Source organism: Epinephelus fuscoguttatus, linkage group LG6 (genome assembly GCF_011397635.1).
Source record: "Epinephelus fuscoguttatus linkage group LG6, E.fuscoguttatus.final_Chr_v1".
Lineage (NCBI taxonomy): Eukaryota > Metazoa > Chordata > Actinopteri > Perciformes > Serranidae > Epinephelus > Epinephelus fuscoguttatus.
The window spans coordinates 18,676,783-18,701,196 of NC_064757.1; the positions used below are offsets into that span (position 1 = coordinate 18,676,783).

Sequence of the window (24,414 nt, forward strand, 5' to 3'; positions counted from 1 at the left end):
TTTCACACACCTACATGGAAAGCTTTAGGCAGAGAGAGTACACCTCTCTGCCCTTCCATGCGCCTATGGAAAGCCATAAGGCAGAGAGAGCACACCTCTCGGCCCTTCCATGTGCCTACATTGAAAGCCTAAGGCAGGGAGAGCAGTAGCAAAGACCTCTGGGAACAGAACAGAGCAGCATCAGTGACAAACAGAAATGACATCGAAAAGTCAGACACAACATGAAAAGGAGGAGCTGGGGTGGGGGCGGGTTGCAAAGCAGCTTGCAGAGGAAGCAGCAACAGTAGGCAGGCCAGAGCAGTTTAAATAGGGCACCCTGAATGAGATTTGTGAAACACAACAGTATTAATATGATGAAATTACTCTTAAATTTGTAAGAATTGACTGCTGATTTGTTCTCCTCTGCCTATACTGCATGTAACTATGATATTATTTTGCTAAACTTCATCTGTATTTTTTCTTGTAGCAACCGTGAATATCCTGGCGAGTGACGATGGCCATGGTGTTATTTCCTTTAACACCAGTGAGCACTTCTTATTGATGGAGCCCACCTCTGTGTCTGGGCTGAGTGAGAGCGTAGCCACCCTGTACGTGGTTCGTAACCCTGAGGAAGGCACATTTGGCACCGTAACTGTTCAGTTTACAATAACTGACACCAACGGGAGTCTAGCAGAGGATGATTTGATGCCAGCACAAGGGTTTGTGGTGCTAGAGGATGGAGTCAGATTTAAGGTGAGGGAAAGTAGATTTTTACTGGTTATACGACAATAAAAACATGACAAAACATGTATAGTGTTAAAGAGCAATTTTTCTTTTCCATTGCTCTTAAAGCTTTAAAATTTTACTGTATAATACATAGTAGTAGTCTTTATCTAATCTTTATGTGTTGTTTCAGATGCTGGAGATCTGGGCAGTACTGGATGCTGAGCCTGAAGTAAATGAAACCTTCACAATAACCTTGTCCAGCCCAACAGGAGGTGCACGGCTGGGTGACCAACTCCAAACTCTCATCACCGTCTTGGAGAACTTGGCTCCTTCTGGCTTGTTCCGCATCGGACCTACTATGAACAGGTCTCAATACAGTTGTACCAAAGGATCTCAAATCTAGAATAGCCTAAACACTGGCAGTATTTAATGTCATATGTACGTGTGGCTGTAAAAATGTGTCTTATTCTATGTGTGTTTGTACAGAACTAACACAGAGGTGGTTGCTGATGAAGGCGGCAGAGTACTCTTCCTCACCGTGTCTCGCAGTAATGGTCTGGAGTCAGCTGTCAGTGTGGAATGGGAGACACAGTCTGACACAGCTATTGCCTCTGGTGAGACCAACAAATGTCTTAATTCAAAGTCACCTCAACTTCTTGAACACTCATAAATGCTCCTCTTTTCTTCTGCTGTTCCTTTAACCCTTTGTCCCTTCCAGTAAGCAATTATGATTCATTTTTCTCCTTATTTTCTAGAGGGTCACCTCCCAGTGATGGGTGTGTACCAGAGCTTTGAGGACAACCCCACCTCTTCTTGGTGCTCCCTTCCTGAAGGCCATTCCTTCCTGGCTATGAGGCTGGATAGGAAGCCCGTTGTTGGATCATCCCACACCTTGGCCACTCTTTATCGGTGGCAGGGTGTTTTTGTACCAGTAGAGGTAGGCTTACAATAGCACTGTCCTTCAACTAGCACATGATGCTCTTACATACTAAAACATCCAGTAGCAATGAGCCCAAGCAACAAGCTAATTATGTTGTCAGCATAAAAATCTCTCTGTCTTTTGGTCATTACAGTCTGTTAGGGTTCAGGACCCCAGCAGCTGTGTGGGCTTTGCAGTAAATGGCTCTACCTACATAGGCATTGCACATAGTGGTCCTCCCTTCTCCCCTGCTGCCAACCTCAGCATCTTCAAATTGCAGAAGGACCTCAGCATCACGTTGGTATGTACATAAACTCAGTCCTTGTACAACATTGCTATCACGTTTTTGTATGTTACCATAACACAGTAACACTGTCTTGTATTATTGTCATATGATTTGAGACAATCTGATTTCTCTAGGAACAAACCTTAGGCATTGAAGCTCTGGATGTGAAACACTTCTCCACCGAAGGCAGAGATTATCTGATTGCATCAAGCCAGGTGAGGCTGACTGTCCCACTGTTTAGACCAATATCTAATTGTTTTTAATTATTTCAAGATCATGAGGAATTTCAAGCCTAACATGACTAAAATCAGGTTTTGTTTCATGCCACAGATTTTTGTTTGGACTGGAGGCTCCTTCACCCTCCTCCAGACTCTTGACCTCGAACAGGACATCCTCAGTGTAACTCCATTCACTCGAGCAGGCATTCCCTACCTGTTAGTGTGCGTAGACAGACAGACTGTCAGCTGCTCTTTGCTGCAGTGGAACAATGGAAGATTTCAGAATCCACAGTCACTCCAACTCACTGGCAGAGCCATTCAGGTGGAGGCAATCAACACCGGAGCAGACGACACTCTCCTGTTGGTTGTCATTGAAGGTGAGCTGTTTTGCTTTGATATCATGATTGAATGCTGTGGGTTTTTCTTGCACGTTTAAATAACTACTGTCACTCTATGTATTTGAACATAATTAAACTGGTAAGTTGAAAATATACGAGCTTGTTAACTTCAAAGGTTTGTGGTGCAGAGATTACATATTTAAAAATGGCCCAGAATAGGAGTCAAGTGCTCTTAGTCTATGGTGTGCTTATGGGTTGTGTTTTTGCAATAATGAGATGCTGTTTTCTGTGGTTGTTCTCTCAGTGTACTTTCTAGTGGATTTTGCAGCGGTTAAATGTTGGTTAGCACAGTACAAACAAATCAGTGATACTTTAGAAGGCGCACAGAAACTACGTGTCTGTTGCAGACAAAACAGCCTTGTTCTGTTGTCTCAACTAAGATGACAAAATTCACAGTGCAGGCCAGATCATTTATTTATACTACGCTCTGTATATTTTGATGAGACATAATCCCTCTGAGTCTGCAAAAGTGGTGAGTTTCCTTGGTTCAGACCTGTTGTGGGTTTACGGGAAAGGCCTCAGTGTGGAGCAGAGCAGAGCCACAGAGGGATTCGGAGGTTGTAATTTGTCAGTCTTGGGTGTGTCATTCAAACCAGTCCTTACTTTACATAAACATGCTATTCTAGCACGAGAGCACGTTAATCAGCATTTGTTTCTGTGCATTCCTTTTTCTTTCTCCAGGTCTCTCTCCATCCTGTGAGGTGTTACAGTGGAGCTCGGGACAGCCTTCACCACAGCTTTATCAGTCCATTCCTCACCCAGGCCTCACCTCTATTCACCCCTTTACAGCTCCTTCTGGGATCAGTAAGGTCAAAAGTCATAAGCTGCTTTGTTTCAATCTGTATCCAGTTATGTTGGAACATTGACCAGACCTTTTCCTTCCTCATAGCTTATGTCCTGCTAGCTGGAAGAAATGGCTCATCACTGTACTCCTGGAGGTCTGATGTCGACCTGTTTGCCATGGTCCTGAGGGCCCCTCCAGCCATTAGCTTCCTTTCTCTCATGGTCCCGTCGCTCAACACCACCAAGACCCTCTTGGCTTCCTCTGAAGAGAATAGCTCCACTGTTCACGAATTCATTTATGTCTCAAACCAGTCTGACTTCATACCCAGGTACCCAAATTGCTTTTAAAAGTCACTAACAGGCTTGTTTTGCCCAGAAAAGCAAATCCTGCCTAAGGAGAAATAAGACATAAAGAAAGTTAAGTAATGCCTGATATGTCTTTCTTTATTTTCTCACATTCAGTTTTGGGGAGTTGCACTTTGCACCAGGTGACAGCGAGTTAGAGATAGCAGTGAACATTGTAGATGACAACATCCCTGAGGAGCAGGAGCACTTCCAGGTCAGCCTGAAGAATCCAAAGGGCGGGGCTGAGATTGGATTTGGTGGTCAGGTGACTGTCATTGTCCCAACCAACGATGATGCCCATGGGGTCATCGGCTTTGCTCAGGTAAGCACATACAAATTTTGATATTAAACAGCTTGTGCATTTTGTCTGTCGTGCTAAAGGGAAAATTCACCATCTTTTATGTGAGTGTCCAATCATTGTTAATGGCAAATGCAGTCAATCTAAGCAATAAAGTTCTCAGTGCATGCTATACTGACAGAGGAAGCTGAGTTCCCCTTCTTGCTGGGCCATGCCAGCAGTGCCGACATGTACCAAGAGGTTTATAAGTTCTGCCTGTACTTCTACAGGTAAAATGAAAAAACAGCAGCACATTACCGCTTCACTTTCACTTTGTGTTTTTTTACCTTTTACAATAAGAGCCCAACTAAAATTACAACTGCGTAAGGTGACAGAAACACTCAATGGTTATCTGCTGTCTCGGCCCTGCTGGTCCAGATTGTCTTTTCCAGTTTATCTTTGGAAACCTGAAGAAGGTTTCCAGCCCACCTCTGTCCAAGTGAGGAGGAACTTTGATGCATGGTAACATCATACAACTGTCGTACAGCTCTTGCAGCGTTGGCAACAGTATGCAATGAAAACAGCTCTTTTAGCAGAGGCACCACCAGTCGATGTTTGCTCTCAGCAGCCCAGGTTCTGAAGGCTCTCCACCATAGCTTCAGCGTCTCTCCACTACAGTTCTTAGGCCATATCTACTGGCTTGAATAAATACGACTGAGCCATAACACTGATGACATGTTTGCTTTGCATTTGCAATACAATTGAAGAGAGCAAGGAAGTTCTGGCTTGGAGGCATTAAGAGCACGGCCCCTGGCTACCTGGTGGAGATATCCAATCTGTAGTTCTTCCTGCCCCCAACTACGTCACTGTCACATAAGATGACTACGCTAGATGTGGGAATGTAAACAGCTTTTGCGGCTGCTGAACCCAGCTTTCTCAGTCAATATGCCTTCATTGACAACATTTACCAACAACACTGACTGGACATCCACATAAAAGGTGTCACATTTTCCCTTTAATTAGTCGTCATGCTACAGTCATTTCATTAAACCTCAAGGTATTCTTGAGTATTACCAAAAGCTATTGTAATACAGAAATGTATTGTCATTTCTTCTCTGCAGAATTCCCTATCTGTGGAAGTGGAGGAGTTGAAGCAAAATAATCAGATTTCCCTCAGTGTGGAGAGGAAAAGAGGGACTTTTGGCCGACTGACTGTCCACTGGGCTGCCAACGGCAGTCTGGCAGACATTTACCCCACTTCAGGAGTGGTGAGTAAACCTTGCCCTCCAGTCATACTTAAGAAACATTACTGTATGTATTGGCGGCATATTAGAAAATGAAATGCTCACCAAAATGGGAAAATTAAAATGTAATGTCTCAAATTTGTAGGATCAAGTAATAAAAAATGTTTTGATATCCTAGGTTACATTTTCCGAGGGCCAGTCGGTGGCCATCATCTCACTGACTGTGATAGCAGATGGTGTCCCAGAGCTGAGGGAGAATGTCACCATCGCCCTCATAGATGTCACCACTGTGGGGCTGCAGGACCTTCGACAGGCTGCGGTCATCGACAAGCAGCGGGCGCAAGCTCTTCTCAGCATCCTACCAAATGGTTCTCCCTACGGGGTGATTGGATGGCATCTGGACTCCCAGTTTACACTAACACAGGAACCACAGAGTAAGGGTAGAATTTATGTCACAAGACATGAATACATGAGTGATGATTTGTCAGTATATGTGTGTTGTTACTGGATCACAGTGCAGCGGAGTTTTATTTTGTGTAATGAGTTTACATTATTGCTAACCTATTCAAAGATATCCACCAATTGTGGTTTCTCTTCAGCCAAGAAACAGTTGCTGTGAGTTAAGCTGGTCGCTGAATACCAATCGTTCTTATTTTTGGATGAGTTTCTTAAGTAGCTTTTACAGTAATCACACTTTGAGATTTACTGTAAAGGAGATCTGCAGTGATTTCCAGGATGTGAAGTATTTCGGATTTGTCTTAATCGGTGTGTTGGAGGCTGGCCTAAAATGTCAGAAAAGTCCAAACATGAGACTTGCATACCTTTATACCGTCCTTCAAATATTATTTAACTTAACTTTATGGGATTTTGTTTGATTTAGTTTGTTACTGCCATCATCCATGACATGACAGGTCTTTGTAAATATAATTTCAATTCAATCTTTTAACACTGATTTATGTAATCTCTCTTTTCTCCCATTCTGCAGGGTACCCGGTCAATGTGACTCTCTCAATAGTGAGGGAGCAGGGCTCTTCAGGTGAGGTGGAAATCCATTACCAGACCAGCCCGGCCCTGTACCAGCCCCCATCTAACCAGGCCACTGCAGGACAGGACTACACTCCCAAAGACAACACCATCATCATGATAAATGGTGCTACTGTGGCCCTTGTCACTGTCACAATCCTACCGGTAATGAAAAGAGCATTGAGTCCTTTTATCTACTTAGCATGTAAAACCAAGAGGGCAAGTATAAGGAAAAAGACTGAGAGCATACAATCTTACAATGTAATCCATCTCCCATCTGAGATAAGGGATAATACATTTTCTTGCTCAGTCTCAGCCACAATTTTATCTAACACCTCCCACACTCACGCCCATTCAGGCTTGTTATGTATACTCCTGTTCTTTTGCCTTCAGGATAAAACATGTGTACTCTAACCAGCCCTGTGACTGTGCAAAGACCAGCCTTTAAATGCCAGGCGTAGGCCGTTGCTAGAGGGATACATTTAAGATTTCATCTCCTTGTCTCCTTCTGTTACATTTATCCAGAATTAACTATGAACCTTCAATAAATTATGCCTTTTCTTATCTATCTTATCAGTCTTTCTCACCCTTGCTATATAAATTATGTGTTAAGATAGAGAGAGCGTGTTTGTTTTTCTTTTATTTAGTGTATGTCTTCATGTTTGTTTTGGAAGGATGACATCCCAGAGCTGGCAGAGAGTTTCCTGATAAATATCACCAGTGTGGAGCTAATTAGAGGATCAGTGGGAGCAGGGCAGCCCAGTGTGAAGAGGCCTGGTATGGAAGTGGCAGAGGTCACCATCCAGGAGAATGATGACCCTCGAGGGATTCTGCAGTTCAATGTTTCTGAGGTGAGCGCAGGGTCATCTCTGTGACTGTGACTTGGACATACATTTTTAATGCCGATTTAAGAATTTATGTCTTTGTACAGTTTGCAAACCTCTGGTTTGGTACTTAAAGAGCTTCATTAGGAATAACTTCTCAGCTGATGCAGCAGTGACACATCTAATCTAAAAGACTACATAGAAATTTAACTACTAATTACATTCAATATAATGAAACAAATATTTTGTCCAGGATATCACTGGAAGCGTGCTGGCATATGAGTTGCCACCACCAGACAACAACCTCAGTCTGTCAGTGGTGCGACTCGCTGGTACAACTGGAAGACTGGTCCTGTACTGGGAGGCTCAGCCAACCACTGCTGATCTTAACGATTTCAGTCCCACATCTGGGAACATCACCTTTCAAGATGGGCAGGTAGACAAATAAATCGTCCTTATTTGAAATTAACCTGCCTTTGATTTCACATTAAGCCATGACATGAAGCTGTCCATAGATTGTTGCATATAGCTTCCAGGGTGTCAGCTTGTGTTTATCCATTGTTATTATAGAGCGAAGCCACCATTGCCATCACCATCTTGGATGACGAACGGGTGGAGACTTTGGAGACCTTTAGAGTGGATTTACTGCGTGTGATTGGTGGTGCTCGACTGGGAGAAGTGACATCTGTAACTGTCAGCATTCCACCTAATGACTCACCTCTCGGACGGTTTGGATTTCAGGAACTGGAGGTGAGTCTAAATAACTTACTGTACATTTAAGGACACTGTCTCCATCAACAGGGTTCATTTTCATTTACTTTACTTTTTCATTATCATAAATAATCATCTCTCTTAGGTTACTATTAGTGAGCCAGAGTTTGCAGATGATCCGGCTGCTGTGGCAACGCTAGCGGTGCTACGCAGTTCAGGAGGCGAGGGGGCAGTGACTTTGGCGTGGCAGCTGGAAGACCAGGCTGCAGATGACCTCTCACCTTTTAATGGAACTCTTGTCTTCACTGAGGTACAGTATAAACAGGGCTGTGTCACTGTCCCACCATATATTGTTACATTATTATTTATATGGAATGATTTAAGTAGCCTGTAATAAGAATTTTTAGAAATATTCTATCTTTTATCTTTATGTGCTACACACATTACGCTGCATCATGAGGTCTGATATACTTTTCATACTTTACAGACTGACTCTATGAAGACGTTTGTGATTAGAGCCCTCGCTGACACTGTACTGGAAGGAGATGAGCATTTCACTGTCTGGCTGTTTCCTGCCGAGAGTGGTGCTGTCATCGACCCCTTAAATGGTCTGTATTTATGAAAAAAAACTTGAGCGCATCACTTGATTGAAAAAATATACCGTCTTCACTTACTGTCTCTTCACGCACTCCTCTAGGCATGGCCACCATCACTATAAGGGCAGACAAAGCTGCCCTGGGGATTATTGGAATAGAAGAGTCTTCCAGGAACATCCTCATCGGAGAGCCTCAGGGAGATTACAATGGCAGTGCAGTGGTCAGGTGAGATAAACATCAAACTGTATTATGCACCTGGGGAAATAAACAAGAGAGCCTCCATTTATTGATTAAGAATGTAAATGTTAAAATCCTTGTGTATATTTGTGTGTACCCCCCAGCCTTGTGCGTGGGCCAGGTGTGTTTGGGGAGGTCCAGGTGTACTGGAATATCACTCCAGCTGTCATGTCTGAGTTTGAAGCGATCTCTGGCACTGTGACTATGAGAGACAGACAGTCTGCTGCCACAATTATTCTCAAGGTATTGAATGATATCGATTGTTGATTTTACAGCAAAATGTGGTGTATCAAGGCACCACAGGATACACATATGCAGACCAAAATGCATCATAATAATGTCTTTCTATGTACTTTCTATAAAAATGTCCCTGTCACATGTATCATGACAACAGGCCCTGGATGATGAACTCCCTGAAGAGCGCCGTGAATATCAGCTTACTCTGACCTCTGCCACCTCTGGACTGGAAATCAATCCCATAGCCAAGCATGCCAAGATTGTTATGGTAGCTAGTGACAACCCCTACGGCCTGTTCTCCTTCACCCAGCACCAGCTTACTGCTTCAGAGGAGGAGGGAATGGTGAGGTCAACAAAATGAGACTGATTCATACACAGATCTGATATATGTTATGTGGGCTCATTCATAAATAAGGTTGTGTATACAAATCTAACCCACAGCCATTTGATTTTCTCTTTTAACTGCAGGTGAATGTGACAGTCAATCGCTCCTTTGGCCGTCTGGGCAGCGTGTGGGTGACCTATTTGACCTCAGGCAACACAGCGGTCACTGGAGTGGACTTCGCTCCAGCTTCAGGAAGACTGCTCTTTACCCCAGGCCAGACCTCACAACAAATCACACTGTATATCCAGGATGACAGTCTTCCAGAGGAGGCTGAGATGTTCCTCCTCAACATCACTGAAGTGGAGCTCGTCAATGACAGGTATGACAACTTGATAAATTGGATTTGATAAACATCTTTGTTGGTTAAAATGTTAATTATAGTTTCAATGAGTGGTTGTTGCAAATGGTAATTCAGGGTCATTCATAATATAGGCATTGCAGAGCCTTCATTTTGACAAACTTCTGTGTTGATGTGACTGTCAAAGACTTCATGTCAGTGACCTCTCATTCTGTGTCTCCCTCTGGTGGTTAGTGCTGTGGACTACACAGTGAGGGAGTCGGGACTCCAGCTGGACCAGCCTCCAGCTATAGGCGACATCTCTTCTCTTGCTGTAGTTATTTTAAAGAGTGACAATGCTGAGGGCATCCTGGAGTTCAGGCAGGATTACACCAACATTACAGGTAACATTCAAAACAAAGGCAGTTTGAAATCTAACTTGTGAAATGTGATATGTTCAAGCAAGGCAAACACACAAATAGAACTCAGCTGTGCTATCACACCATTTGATACACAGCAAATATTTACCACAAGTAAAACCTGTGTTTCTTCTGCCTTTCTGTCTTACAGTTGAGGAGGATGTGGGCACTTTGTTGATCCCAGTGGAGAGAAGACAGGGCTTATATGGACTGGTCTCAGCTCAGTTCACTTCTAATGGCCTGAGTGCAACCCCTGACCTCGACTACATCCTGAATAATGGCTCAGTGATGTTTTTCCATGGCCAGAATACCAGCTACATCAATGTGACTATAATAGATGACCTCGACAGGTGAGAGGAGAAATTAGAAATAATTAAAAGAAATATGTAGCTTAAAGTGGTCATATTTGTATTTAAGACACACAGATTTTCTGTGCCACCCACATCAATGTGTCGTGACTTGGACAATCATGTAAGCACAAGTGAAACTGCGGAGAACAAAGTAGTAGATAAATCACTGGAACTCAGCAGGTCACACATTTCAATCGCTGTGACTTCAAGAAACATGCAACAGAAACATTCACGAGCAAAGATATTATTTAATTCCAGTTTAACACTGTAATTATCTCCTGCAGTGAACACGCAGAGGTATTTGAGATCCTGCTGGTTGGAACCACAGGGGGAGCAGTTCTAGGCTCTCATCGAGTTGCCAGGGTAACCATTGCCAAAAGTGACTCTCCAAGTGGGGTGGTCCGTTTCCTAAATGAAAGCCTAATCACTGTGGTCAATCCCAACTCCACTCTCAAACTCATGCTTGTTTTGGAGAGAGCAGGAGGCCTAGTGGGCAATGCAACGGTATGAGGAACAATATCTACCACCAGTTTACTCCCAGATGTAATACCTCATGGACATCAACGAATTCAAACTGGTTTTACCTTTTGACAGGTTGCCTGGCTCATTCGTGGCCCAAACAGCGGAGACGTACTTCCTCCACTCAATACAGACATTAGAGAGCCTGTGAACGGGTCCTTCTTCTTCAGAGACGGAGAGGAAGGTACACGTACCATAGAGCTGCGGATTCTCCCCCATGGGGAAGTGGAGGTGGAAGAGGAATTTGTTATAGAGCTCCGCATTCTCACTGGAGAGCTAGATGTTGATTCTCAGGCTGGTTCCATAACACTAAAGGTACTTCATTGTATAATAAAAGTTGATTTCACCATTATGAATCAGATTGCTTACAAAGGATTGTCACAATTTGATTTTCAAAGCACTTTTTGCTGAAGGAAATCTAATGGGATGTGAGCCTCAGCACCCTACTCACCCCTACTTGCCTCTAATGTGTTTTTGTCTCCCAGATAGAGAAGTTTGGTGACCCAAATGGTATCGTCCAGTTTACTGAGGATGCTCTTCGTGAGCATGTCTACAACGAATCCACAGAAGCAGAGGGCCCATTCAACATTTCCCTGTTTATCACACGCAGAGAGGGTGTCATGGGTAACATCACGGTGAGATTACATCCGTATACATTTATTTTTCATCAGTCCTATCCAGTATCAGTGTTTAAACTGTCTGAATTGAATTCATGTAGCCGCTGTTAAACTGTTAACACAACCATACTTTTTTTTCCGCAAACCTCAGGTGCTTTGGCAGATACAGAGTGACTCGGATACAGCAGGTGACTTCCTAGCCTTAGCTGGCTCAGTAATGATTCCAGAAGGCCAAAGGGATGCGGAAATTATCCTCAGCCTGTTGCCTGATACAGTGCCAGAGCTGGAGGAGCTCTACACTGTCCAGCTGACAGCTGTGGAGGGTGGTGCTACTCTGGACGCCAACCCAAACCTCATCAGGGCGCGCTTCAGGTTTGTCATGATGGTTCTGTTAGACTCAGTAACATATACTGATTTCCAGGTAGAAATATGTGTACATTTGAAATGAAATGAATCTTCCTCTCTCACCCTTAGGGTGCGAGCTAACGATGAGCCCCACGGTGTCTTTTCCCTGAACCCTGAGCAACAGTCCATAATGGTGGTGGGGTCGGAGTCAGAGGTCATTAGAGTCCTGGTTATGAATGTGACACGGCTTGCCGGACTGTTTGGCAACGCTAGTGTGGGCTACAGGATCAGTGGAGGGATAGATGAAGTGATGGACATCGAGGAGATACTGGGAGGACAAGCTGAAGGAAGCCTGTTCTTTAGAGAGGGACAGACCTTCAGCTCTATAACTGTGCCCATCAGCACTCAGGTAAGGATGATCTTGAGCAGAGATGTGTGTTCAGCAAATAAAGGCTTAAAAAAATATCATAGCTTATTTTGTTTTTAAGCTCCAGTTGAACACTTGTTTTCCTGCTTTTCTCTCTGTAGGTGTTTTTGTCAGTGGGTGAGAGCTTCACAGCAGAGCTGACTGATGTGAGACTAGTCAGTCCTATCCTTGGCTCTCCGCCTCGTCTTCTACACGAGGCCAGCATTGCTACAGTGACTGTGCCCGAAGAAGCTGCCAGCTCAGAGGTGAGTTGTGGTTGTTGGTTTTTTGGTTTGTCGATATACTGTATGATTTATCTTTGAGGGAGAAACTCTTTTTTAAATTGCTCCCTCAATGATTTATCTTTGAGGGAGAAACTCTTTTTTAAATTGCTCCCTCTGCAGGGCACTCAGGATGCAACTTGCTATCTTGGTATAAGATATTTCAGCAGGATGTGTGTTTCTGCTGATGATATAATCACTGTTTCACTCTGAATATCTCAGCTGGAGATCTTTCTGAGGATCAATGAACATCCCGTTTAATAATTTCTGTTTCTTTAATTATTTCTTAGCCAAGAGATGACAAACTTGAGATCTAGAGCACCATATTTCTCTGGAGTCTCTTCCATCTCACTTTAATGTCATTTAAACTTACCTATAACTTCTATAGCAGAGTTAGTGGTGAGTTTTTGACTGCTCTGTTAGCACTCAACTTTATCTTTTCAAGGCAGCTGAAAGGTCCCTTAATCCCATCCTCGTATACCTCTCCTCACCTCTTTAATTATATTTAATTATGTGTAGCTCGGTGCTGTAAGAGACAACAGTGAACAACAAACATTTTTACCTAATTTATTTGCTGGGTTTAATGGTAAAGGAGGCCACAAGATAACACCATTAATAACTGATTTCTCTCACATATGTTATGCAGGTCGGCTTTGCCTCCCTGGCTCTGCAGGTTTCAAATATAGAAAGAGGGACATGTGAAGCTAAGGTGACGCGAATGGGACTCTTTGGGGATGTCAGGGTGCAGTGGAAAGCTGGGTATCCTTCAGGACAGGCTTCACCTGGATTCAGACTGGGAGCTATCACTCCAAGCTCAGGTAAAACACCCATAGGAGGAATGATCCCTGAAAAAATGAATCATAGCAGTGTAGACTTGCACATCATCTTAAACAATGGAGTAATGACTGCCTCCTTAATGTTGGTAATGTGCTACTTTCCTCATATTCAGGATCAGTGACTCTGGCCCATGGAGAAAAGACTAAAGCCATATCTCTGACAGCTGTTGCTGATGCATCTGAGCCTGCCTCCTACGCTATACACCTTACTGCTGCCACCTCCAGCACTTCTGCAGCCAATACTGTCAAGCTCAGGTAAGGGATTCACAGTGGTCTGAAGTCGTGACAGGAATGTTAACTTGGAAACCTTCTGCATGCTACAGGAATTATTCAGACAGGGGGATGACAGGGTTTAGGATATTTTTTATACAGATCATCTGTGCTTATTAGCTTCCTATTTATTGTCTGTACATCCTATTATGAATACAATTCACATAGATGTCAAATGTAGCCTCACTCCGATGTCTCCCTACACAGGTCGGGATATACTGTGGCAGAAGTGGAGCCACTGGGAATCTACCAGTTTGCCCCTGATTCCCGCCAGCTGGTCATTGCAGAGGACATTCAAACTATAACACTGTATGTTCAGAGACTCTACGGTTCACGCAGCAACAGCACCCGCCTGTCCTACACAACAGTAGCAGGCAGTGCAGCAGCAGGAAATGACTTTGTTGCAGTGCCAGACGGCCGTTTGGTCTTTGACTCACCTCGCCAAACCAACACTTCCTTCAGCCTTTCAATACTTGACGACTCCCTCTCAGAGGCTGATGAGTACTTTCACGTCAACCTTACAGATGTTCAGGTCCTTACTCCAGATTTAGCTTGGGCAGATACCTCTCCTCGACTCAACCCTCAGCACAGTGTGGCTACTGTCACCATCCTGGCTAGTGATGTGACCGGAGGAGTGCTGAGTATTGGACCTGGGGTGGTGCAGGTACCTGAGGACAGAGATGAGGAGACCCAGCAAGAGCGGAGGGTGGTTCTGAGGGTGCGCAGGTCTGACAGCGTGGTTGGGGCTGTGAGAGTTCGGGTCCAAGCATATGGAGGTGTGTGTTTGTTTTGTAGCACTGCTTTTGAAGGAATATTTCACCCTACACATTGCCATTTGTATATCTGTACTCACCCCATGTTACATGATGCATTCCTTTAATGCTCCATTGTAGTATATATTGTGATTTACTGTGATGTCTACAGTTTTGGTTTAAGTTGTGCTTCTGTGCATTTTTATCTAGATGGAAGTACAACACCTCCTCCCTTCACTCTGGATCCTGTTGGGGCCCTCGCAAAGGAGGAACAGGACTTCCGCTTGGAGTCCACCATAGTGTCTCTTCAGCCTGGTCAGAATGAGACAGAGGTTATCCTCCTCATCCTGGATGACTCAGAGCCCGAGGGACAGGAAGTATTCTTCATTTACCTCAGTGATCCAGAGGGAGGAGCGCAAATCACAGACAGCCCATACCAGGGCTTTGGAGCTTTTGCCAAGATTACCATCCTTGGTAAATTAAATAAATCGCATTTATTACTGTTTCCGTCACAGTGTGTTCTAGCAAATAAATTGATGCAACATCATTTATTTGTTGGTATCTATTCTGGACTCTGTCTCCTTCTATTTACAGCTCTTAATTATCCCCTAGTGTGTCTTTTGGATCTAATCTAGTGGACCCGCAGACATGTGTTTGTTATCTCAATAAGTGATTCAGTGTTCCTCTCCGGTTTCACTAATGCCATTTGATTTGCATTAGGTCACCACTGTATTACTCTCCAGCTGCTATTTTGGTCCTCCCTTCTCACATAATCACTGCAGTGGGCAGATTATTTGATTACTCTGCATGTATGATTGATTAGAAAATATATTAATATGTAATTGTGAGGTTATGAGGACATTAATTTGTACTCTCCATCTCTGTTTTTCTCTGTTTCTGTTTTGTTCTCTTTATCTATTCATACCAGGGAGCGACGTCCATAACGGCATTGTAGGGTTTAGTCTTAATTCTCTGATGGGCCAAGTTCTGGATGAGGATTCAGAGAACAGAACTGCTCTCCTTTATCTGCAGCGACAGGAAAACAGGTAATAAAACTTTTTTTTTTTTTTTGCTGTTAATTTAAGAAATACAACATCTTGCCTCCCAAGAAGTTTTCTGGTTTGTAGTTAGGTAACAGGTTATTTCTCCCTCTGTTCAGAGCCTTCGAGGATTTGCAGGTCTTCTGGAGAGTTACCTTCAGCAAGGCAGCTCTTAGTCTTGTCAACAATGGAGTCAACCTAACCAGAGAGCTGGTGCAGACCTCAGGAATTGCGCTGTGTAGGAGAGGAGAGATAATCTGTGCTCTCGCTGTGGAGGTCCAGGATGATGAGGTGAGGGAGAGGCAGAGGATCCTTGTGAAGGCAGTTGGTATCTTGCTGACCTTGAAATCTGCCAAGTTGTACAGTGCACAGATAGATTATAAATGTATCTGTGTATTCATAAGAAATGCTATTAAAGCAACTATCTGTGTTGCCGTAGGAACCAGAGCAGCAGGCATGGTTCTTGGTGGAGATTTACCAGGTGGGTGCTGGAGCTACAATTAACGAGACCACCCGTTTCGCCAACATCACCTTGGCAGAAAGCGACGATCCACAGGGCATTATGTACTTTGCCGTGGGCCACAGACTGCCCATCGCCACCCTGACGACCACCAGGCTCAGTCTCCAAGTCTACAGGCGAGCAAGCACAGCCTCGGTCATGTCTGTCCAGTATCGCACACTGGTAAGTAACAAACAGACGTAGAGTAATAAAGCACATGCATACACTGTTAATGGCACACATACATGCATATGAATACAATTGGGCACATGTGCGCACAGTAAAAAACATACAAATGCATACAAACACGCACCGTGCAAATGCTTGAAACAGATTTTGTAAGTGGTTGAATTTTTTGTTTAACACTGATGTTTGACTTATTTATTGGAAGCACTCATTGTTGCCTTGGAAGTGTTCTTCTGTGTAGCAGGATATCTAATTTTAATCTAAGTCAATATGATTTCAAACTAATTTTTCTGCATCCCTTGTGATACCTGAAGGATGACTGTCTGTCCCTGTCTGATCTGGTTTTGTTGACGTTATTCATCATAGGTTTCAGCACACATAAGTCTTTTCATTTTTTGAGGCTAGTTTTAAAAACTTGATAACTTGATTGTCTGACTCAAGGCGTCATTTTTTTCTCGCTTGTTTTCCACATGAAACAAACTTGGGAACATTAAAAGCATGAATAGGAGTTGTTTATGCTCACTTATTCTTAACTGGGACACTTCTTAAGAGCAGTTTTGAGTAAAAATGAGTCATAGTTAAATTCTAATTGTAATGCAGAAATGCTAGAAGGACACACACCAGATGCACCAACTTTGCATGATATGATGATCCTGATACACAGGTCTTTTTATGTTGCTTATGAACAATGTTTCCTTCTCTTCTCACCTCTTTGATCTCGATGCCACCCACTCTTTCTCTGAGGTATCCGGATTAGAAATATCTCGGCTACATTTAGTTCAGGGTCATAAAGTATTCACTGGCTTTCTCATTGTTTGATAATGGAGATCAAAGCAAGAGAGTGTCGAGTGGACAGTGAACAGAAATCAAAAACCTCTCTGAGACACATGGTCAGGTCATCTGCTTTCAACTCTTAGAACTAGAGCATATTGTGAGACAAAAGGTTTGATGCAAAGTCAGAGCCCAGTTCCCTTTGGTTTATATTATGCTCCCACAACATGGTCAGCTTTACTCATCTATATGCGCTGCACATGCAGACCATATGGACGCTGTTTACCAGTTGTCCCTGTAATCGTCTAAAGCAGTCTGATGTACATTTTTTTGTTTTTCTCTGTTGACTTAATTTTATTTTACTTTGTGTGGGTATATGTGTGATCTTGCAGGTTTATTCTGCCAAACAGTCCTGATTAACATGACTCCATCCAACTCGAAACATTTCTGTTTTTCCTCTAGGAGCTCCCCAGAGAAGAGATAGTGGGCCCATCTATAATCCATCCTGCTAAAGCTGGGATGGACTTCATTAAACAGGAGGGTAGGATAACCTTTGCTGTGGGCCAGCGTAACACATCATTGGTCATTCGCCTCACACCTGACCTCGCCTCATCACTGCCCACACCGAAGCGCTTCCAGGTGGAGCTCTACAATGCTACAGGGGGAGCCAGAGTGCACCCTCAGTTCGGGGTCGCTAATGTGACTCTGGTGTCAAATGCAGCAACGGCAGCTGTTTGGCTTTTACTGGACCAATTACATCAGCCTCTTGACTCAACTATATTGAACCAGGTGCTCCAAGGACTGATTGATAAGGTCTCTACACAGCTCACTCGTGAGCAGATGACTGCTGTGCTCGAAGCTCTGGGGAAGGTGAGAGGGTTGGAAACTGGGGACAAAAGTATTTCCTGGATTACAGCCAATTTTATTTAAGCAGGAGGAGAAGATGAAACTGTGATATTACACCATACCTAACTATTCTATCTGCTGCTTCACAATATAAATATCAGGCAATCAAACTAGATATCATATAGGATTTTTGAATATTGGAATGCCTCTGTATAATTTTTTTATTTTTCACCACTTGAAACCTCTGAGTCAATGTAGTAGTCTGTGTCAGACAGATCTGCGCTTAAGGGCATACATCACCAGCACTTCACTCCTCTGACAGATCTAAGGACCAGTTTGTCATCTGAAAAGGTCTCAGTTGTCACTTTGCATGAGCACTGCTATCAGCATGTTGCTCTGATGTTAGAGTCTACATATTGGGCTTTCTCAGCCCCCAGACAAGCGGAGACACCACTGTAATTTAATACGAGGAGGTTTGCGGGGGACGGAGGAAAGAGTAGAGACAGCAGGATTGAGTTACACAGCATGAAGATGCGTGGGAGTGCACCGAGAGTAAGAGACACGAAGGAGACAGTACAGAGAAGGTGGCATTAAATCCAGATAAAAGCTGCATGACACTAAGGCCTAAACCAAGGGAAGTGACAGTGACAGAGCCAGGAGGGGTGGATGAGATAAGAACGGCACTTAAGTGCAGATCACACATAGAGTATATCAGAGGGATAAACATGCAAACAAGGGCAGAGCAAACTGTTTCTCAATATTTTGTTACTAATTTTTTCTGTCCCTCTCTATTTCTGTTTCCTCTGAGCCAGGTGCTTGCAGAGGCAGAGAGGACACCTCTTCAGGAAAGTAGCCGTAATTTGACCTACGACATGCTGTGTGCCTTGGCCAATCCCAGCAGAGTCGACACCCGAGGCCTCAGCCACCTTGCTGAGGTGGCTGAGCGATTTGCATTCTCCCTCCTCACACAAAGCCAATGTGAGATGTGAGTGTCCCTTTCTCAAAAAGAGTGAAGAGTGGGAGTGTGTTGCATCAAAACACCAAGGATTATACTTTGAAATATTATTTGCAAGGTTTCCATGCATGATATTATAACTGTTTTCTTTGTGTGATTTCTCCAGAAGGGGTACCATCGTGGAAACATGTCCGTATATGACCATCTCTGCCTTCCAGTGGTACCCCACACAGATCAATGGACACAAATTCAGGGGCCGTAACGCAGACTTCTTCCAGCTGCCAGACACCTTGCTGCCAGTACCAGCAGTCCCGACTGCTGACTGCGGCAACCTCAGCCGGATTCAGCTGACTGAGTTTAGAACTGAGCACTGGTTTCTTACCAATGATACAAATACTGCTCTGAATGGGAAGGTAAGGAAGCACTGAGATAGTCCAACTTGATTAAGAACAGCAGGTGGCAGTGTTACTCCAGTATAAACTAGACATTGCTTTTTAAGTTTGTTCCTCAGCCGAAGCCTCTTCTCTTGTTTTGTATGTGTCTAGGTGTTCTCAGCCAGCCTCCAGGACCGAAGGTCACGACCCCTAGAGGATGGCATTGAGGTGGTGTATCGTATCCACACCTCTGGTCAGCAAATTAAACCAGGACGGTCTCTGTGCCTGCTCTGGAACCAGACCACTGCAAGGTAATCTACCACAAACACACCAGCTCTGATGCATGCTCAGCCATCCTTAGTTAAGTTATAACAGCAAGCTGACCCTGAAAATGTTTCTATTCTTGGTGATATGAGCAGGATTTCTTCGGCATTACATGGTCATATCAGTGGCTGAGGTTGTTTATTGTGATGTATGCCAATTGAAACTTTGTTCTTCTTACGCCAATTGTTATTTATCTCAGCTGAGTCATTTTTAGCCTCTCTGACAATGATATCAGTTTATAACTATCTATAGCTCTCACCCCGTGCTCACCTCTGTCTGTCATCCTCACACTTATTGCGTGAATGAGACCGGTTTGCTAAGTGAAGGGCAAAAGTCCAAGTGCAGCCTCTCAGTAAGGCCTCTCTGTGGCCACAGGGGAATCACATCATTCTGTTTAATATCTTCACATTCAGTGTGCTACACGCTGAATCCTTCCACTCGGAGCCAGTCTGTTGAGGACATTCCTGGGGCATGGAATGGGACTTGGCTGGAACACTCTGTTACAAGTTAAGAATTGGCAGGTTCGGTTTGGCCGGAACTGCTACTTGGACGATGTATTGCGGAAAAGAAAACAGATGAGAGAACAGATATGAAGGGAGAGTAAAAGGTGGAGAGTGAGAAGCAAAGTCACTGACAGGGAAAGGTCAATGTTGCAGTATGACTCTCGCTGTGAATAGAAGGTCGAAATAAAAAATGTAAGAGAGGAGGGTTGTTGGTTTTTTTTAGCTTTTTAAACCCTGTACATCCAATTCCTGTCTGTTGGTTTTGCAACCAAATCCACAATGACAACATCACACAGCATATTTGAAAGGTAAAGGTAACTGCAGATAACTCTCAAAGAAGCCAAAACACCAGGGAGAAAACTGGACATAAACATGATCAGAATCAGAATCAGGTTCATTGTAATAATGAAATAAATATTAAAAAATGATGTGATGAAATGAAGAGCTGTACATTTTGTGCATGAATGGACAAAAGATCACTATATAAAGTATAGAGAATATGTGCAATGTACAGAGATGATAATCCTTAAGATGTGCGTTAATGCAACGCATTGTGATAGATGCTTATGTTAATGTAACGTGTAGTGTCTGTGGGGCGGAATGAGACTCAGACACACTAGACTCATTCATAGACTATAAAAATAATTGACAAGCATGACTTTACCCATCGGTTTGTAGACTCCCATTTTGAAGCCACAAGTTTGGCATTTCGACCATCGGCATCTTGCTTTTTGTTTGGAGTCGAAAGTGACCACATTTTGACAAGAGTCTGGTGCTGTGGAGGAGCGAGGGGTGGATCTGACGGAAAAGCCAAGAACACTATCTGCAGACAGCCTGTTGCTCAAAGCGAGCACACCCTTCATGATGCATAACATTTAGCCTTCAGTTATATAAACATTAACACCCGTAAAGTTGTCATGAATGGGGAAATTAGCTGTGGAGACCAAAACAGTTTCTGTGCTAGGCTGTAAACATGTTTATTTCCGCTGTAAACTTGGTCATTTTAACATGGGGGTCTAAAGGATCGACTCACTTTTAGAAACAGCCTCATGTGGCCATTAGAGGAACTGCACTCTTTGGCACTTCTATGTTGGCTTAGTTTTTCAGGTGCGGAGGTTGCCACTCGTTACCTTGACTGTCTTTTGTTATACACCAGTGGTTCCCAACTGGTCCAGCCATGGTGTCCAGATTTCTCCATAGTCATTGTTCCAGGTCCATACAGTTTAATACATTCAGCATCATACTTGAGTTTTCTGTCTCCGTTATATAGCTGTCCATTAGTCATTCACAACACAGCAGGAAAAGACACTTCAGAATAAAAGCTCTGTGCTGGAAATTCATTGTACTTCAAAATAGACTGTGTTTTTTACAAACTTGACACATTTGCAAGTTACACAACACTTGCCGTCCATTCAGAATACACCTGCGACCCACTTTTGGACCGCGACCCACCAGTTTGGAACCACTGGGAACCACTATACACTGTTTTAACAGTAGTTTCTTATCATCCTGCATCCTCTCCCCTCCTCTCTCTTCTAGCTGGTCATCAGATGGTCAGTACTGCAGGGTTGTGAAAGAGAGTGGGAACTATGTGGAATGTGCCTGCTCCCACTTGTCTATCTACACGGCCTACGCAGAGTTTGCCACTCTTGCATCCTACAACGACGCTTTCTATGCCTCCGGATTTATCTGCATCTCAGGTACAAAACGCACTCTCCCTTTGTCTTCCCTTTTTAATGTTGTTTTCCCATGTTTTTTTTCCTGTGTACCCACTTCAGCTTTAGCTGTCCCCCTGGAACATACCTTCCATAATCCGCCCACATTGTTATAAATAGCCACCGCTGACTTATATTAAGCATTTGCTTATCTAACACTAATGTTGGTTCCATGTCTTCCAATTTTCCCTTCTCAGGCTTTGCCTTGGCCATTATTTCCCATGTGCTGTGCTCCCGTTTCCCCATGTTTGCTGCCAAACTGCTCACTCACATGATGGTGGGCTGCCTTGGAACCCAGGTAATACAGTTCTGCTCACGTTATATGTCATACTATGATGCTTTACAATGAGCATTAACACCCACAATTCACTGTTTATGCTGGCTCAGATCTTCATACTCCCACATCTTCTGCATCACTTTCATTGGCATTTTCATCTAATCGTATCTGCAGATTCTCTATATGCTCTTAAATGCAGATGGATAGGGAACCTTTGCAAAGTGTTATACAGGCATTCATCTCCCTGTGCTGTATGAATCAGTAGCTCACACACATTAACACAACTACAGTGTGTGTAGCACAAAACTTCCCTTTGACAATGACAGAAACATAAAAAACACACATATATGTACTGCTTTAAACTAGAATATTTTAAACTGAGAGTGCACACACACACACACACACACACACACACACACACACACACTGCATGCTACCAACCCTTCTTACTAGCCACCAGACATGTCACATTATTTTCTTGGAAATGTGCATAGATGTGAACACACATTATCGAATGTCATTGGTTGCGTAGCTTGCGGGCCGGCGCGTCCTGACAACGCAACCATGCCCCCCGCACCCTGGCCCATTAAAAACGCAAGCTGTCACATAAGCAATGAGCGAGATAGATATGTGGCTGCAGGTTAGTCTCTCAGCTGGTCACCACGTATGTGTGTGTATGTGTGCATGTGTGTGTGCGTGAGGGAGTGCGGGACTGGTAATTTTCCACTGGTCCCCCCCTCTCTTTGGTTGACAAACACGAGCCCCTACTAAAGCAGACTGTCGTTGGGGGCTAACCACCTCGGGCTCAACCGGTTTATGGCCCAGGCAGAGCCCCTGAACCTGAAAGGGTTTTGGATGGAAAATTCCGTCCTGTTCTGTTCTTTGTTGGTACTGTACTGCATGTTAAGGCCTTCTTCCTCAGACGTGCACGTGTCTGAGATTGTGCTATAGTTTATAAAATACACGGGTGTGCATCTGTGGCCTTCTAGTCAAGGCCAGTCGATGAAGGTCTGGTTGGATTCCAGACAGTCAAACTAAAGGCCTGACTGAATGTGCGCTCTGGTATTAAGATGTACCCTCTAAGTGGTCGTCTGTTACTGCTGGGAATATTTTGGATATAATGATGGGCTCACAGTGCAGGATGTGCTGAATTAAAATAGACCAATGACGTCATTGTCTTCACTTTAGGTATGCATTTTGTCCCAGATCTGAGATGGCTTAGTAGAAATAGAAAAAACACATGTTCCCTTTTCTATAAGTGCATGGGAGCTTATTTATTTGGAGCTTATCTATCCGGTGTTCTTGTTGCCAAACAAATAAGTAGGTCAATCACGAAGACTGAAGACTGCCTTAGTGACTCACTCTTCATTGTTAATGAAACATGCATGGACAAAGTGATTTATGCGGTGGACTTAATTCTAAAATATGAAGTTGTTCTCACGATTCAGTGTTGTCTTTGGTTCTTTCGGAAATCATCTGCCTCCCAGCATCAAAAATGTTGTCACACTTCCCTTGTTGTTGATGGAACTTTACGAAGAGGTTCCAATAACTTTAAGGAAACAGAAAGTTGTGGGTCAGACTTTTTAGTTTCTGTTCCTGACAGGGTTCAGTCTGCATTCTGTCTGACAAACTACGTTTTCCTAGTTCCATTTTGTTTCCCCCAGTGGTTAAGCACACGAGAAATCATAAAGCAATGCTGTCACGCCAAAATTAATGTACTGAAGTCGATCTGCATTGAAAGTAAGCTCAGATGATGGATTTAAAGGCTAAAGGATATTCGGGCACTTCTCAAGAAAAAAATCACATCATATAAATCAATAATGACAGCAAACAAAATGAATGCTGCCCTTGGGATACAGACTATTAATGTTCACTTCATTTCACGTGAAATTGCACTTTTAAAAGCACTGTAAAGATGAATTCATATTTGTGATGCATCTGGGGTTTGCAGTTTGACGTCAATAAGTCTAACCAGCATGTAATGGCCTTAGAGTGTCACACTGACTAACCACAGAACCAAATCACCATTGTGGTCTATTTAAGGACATTCAGATATCTGTGAGGATTTATCTGAATCCACATCTTGGTATAAAACTGAGTCTGTAACTGTTGTACAGCACCACACCGGTCAGTCATGTCGTTAATAGTTTAAAGCCAATCCTCCAGTGCAGTTGAACTTTTGTCTTTTTGAATTTAGGATGCATCTCAGCTTTGTATTAACAGTCAAAGGTAGGCATTAGGAAACGATTAGTGTCCAATTTCCGTATGAAGGCCAAAGATCTTCCATCTTTGATAGAAGAGATGTAATTAGTGACAGAAACGTTTCCTGAACTTGTGGGTCTCAGCCGTGCTTGCGCCTCACCATTGATTTGAACTGTCAGGTCCACTTCCAACCACCTCTGACAGAACAGGCTCTCCATCTGTGGTGGCTGGGCTGTAATTAGTCACTGACGCTGCCCTCTGTGGGGAGAAAATTAAAGCTGCCAGTTTGATTTATCCTCTCTGCTACAGCTACAGTCAGCTAGAAAGAACCAAAGTAATATCCTGAGCCTCTGTGAGAGTCTGAGAGTTGAGAGCAGGTCTAGGGCATAAAGACGGTGGAGGCTTGTGGTTCAATTTAGGTAGTTTTTAATTGTCTTACTGTCTCAGTACTCTGGCTGACAT

The 24,414-nt window shown here is 43.6% G+C and overlaps 1 protein-coding gene across 1 annotated transcript in view; it reads left to right on the plus strand.

The window, feature by feature from the left end:
- Nucleotides 1-24,414, plus strand: part of adgrv1 (adhesion G protein-coupled receptor V1) — a 129,946-nt gene that overhangs the window by 47,938 nt on the left and 57,594 nt on the right. Inside the window, exons 46-88 of the mRNA XM_049579190.1 lie at nucleotides 467-732; nucleotides 896-1,071; nucleotides 1,192-1,319; nucleotides 1,461-1,642; nucleotides 1,779-1,925; nucleotides 2,045-2,125; nucleotides 2,241-2,505; nucleotides 3,208-3,330; nucleotides 3,416-3,638; nucleotides 3,772-3,976; nucleotides 5,053-5,199; nucleotides 5,354-5,609; nucleotides 6,161-6,363; nucleotides 6,873-7,049; nucleotides 7,276-7,458; nucleotides 7,593-7,772; nucleotides 7,879-8,043; nucleotides 8,221-8,341; nucleotides 8,431-8,554; nucleotides 8,671-8,809; nucleotides 8,961-9,146; nucleotides 9,272-9,507; nucleotides 9,721-9,869; nucleotides 10,036-10,234; nucleotides 10,519-10,738; nucleotides 10,829-11,068; nucleotides 11,239-11,388; nucleotides 11,522-11,742; nucleotides 11,845-12,124; nucleotides 12,244-12,387; nucleotides 13,049-13,220; nucleotides 13,352-13,493; nucleotides 13,716-14,284; nucleotides 14,471-14,734; nucleotides 15,189-15,306; nucleotides 15,420-15,591; nucleotides 15,740-15,982; nucleotides 17,219-17,626; nucleotides 18,415-18,587; nucleotides 18,724-18,970; nucleotides 19,103-19,242; nucleotides 21,298-21,458; nucleotides 21,671-21,771. Coding sequence (XP_049435147.1) covers nucleotides 467-732; nucleotides 896-1,071; nucleotides 1,192-1,319; nucleotides 1,461-1,642; nucleotides 1,779-1,925; nucleotides 2,045-2,125; nucleotides 2,241-2,505; nucleotides 3,208-3,330; nucleotides 3,416-3,638; nucleotides 3,772-3,976; nucleotides 5,053-5,199; nucleotides 5,354-5,609; nucleotides 6,161-6,363; nucleotides 6,873-7,049; nucleotides 7,276-7,458; nucleotides 7,593-7,772; nucleotides 7,879-8,043; nucleotides 8,221-8,341; nucleotides 8,431-8,554; nucleotides 8,671-8,809; nucleotides 8,961-9,146; nucleotides 9,272-9,507; nucleotides 9,721-9,869; nucleotides 10,036-10,234; nucleotides 10,519-10,738; nucleotides 10,829-11,068; nucleotides 11,239-11,388; nucleotides 11,522-11,742; nucleotides 11,845-12,124; nucleotides 12,244-12,387; nucleotides 13,049-13,220; nucleotides 13,352-13,493; nucleotides 13,716-14,284; nucleotides 14,471-14,734; nucleotides 15,189-15,306; nucleotides 15,420-15,591; nucleotides 15,740-15,982; nucleotides 17,219-17,626; nucleotides 18,415-18,587; nucleotides 18,724-18,970; nucleotides 19,103-19,242; nucleotides 21,298-21,458; nucleotides 21,671-21,771 — 8,426 coding nt within the window. The remainder of the gene's footprint in view (nucleotides 1-466; nucleotides 733-895; nucleotides 1,072-1,191; nucleotides 1,320-1,460; nucleotides 1,643-1,778; nucleotides 1,926-2,044; nucleotides 2,126-2,240; nucleotides 2,506-3,207; nucleotides 3,331-3,415; nucleotides 3,639-3,771; nucleotides 3,977-5,052; nucleotides 5,200-5,353; nucleotides 5,610-6,160; nucleotides 6,364-6,872; nucleotides 7,050-7,275; nucleotides 7,459-7,592; nucleotides 7,773-7,878; nucleotides 8,044-8,220; nucleotides 8,342-8,430; nucleotides 8,555-8,670; nucleotides 8,810-8,960; nucleotides 9,147-9,271; nucleotides 9,508-9,720; nucleotides 9,870-10,035; nucleotides 10,235-10,518; nucleotides 10,739-10,828; nucleotides 11,069-11,238; nucleotides 11,389-11,521; nucleotides 11,743-11,844; nucleotides 12,125-12,243; nucleotides 12,388-13,048; nucleotides 13,221-13,351; nucleotides 13,494-13,715; nucleotides 14,285-14,470; nucleotides 14,735-15,188; nucleotides 15,307-15,419; nucleotides 15,592-15,739; nucleotides 15,983-17,218; nucleotides 17,627-18,414; nucleotides 18,588-18,723; nucleotides 18,971-19,102; nucleotides 19,243-21,297; nucleotides 21,459-21,670; nucleotides 21,772-24,414) is intronic.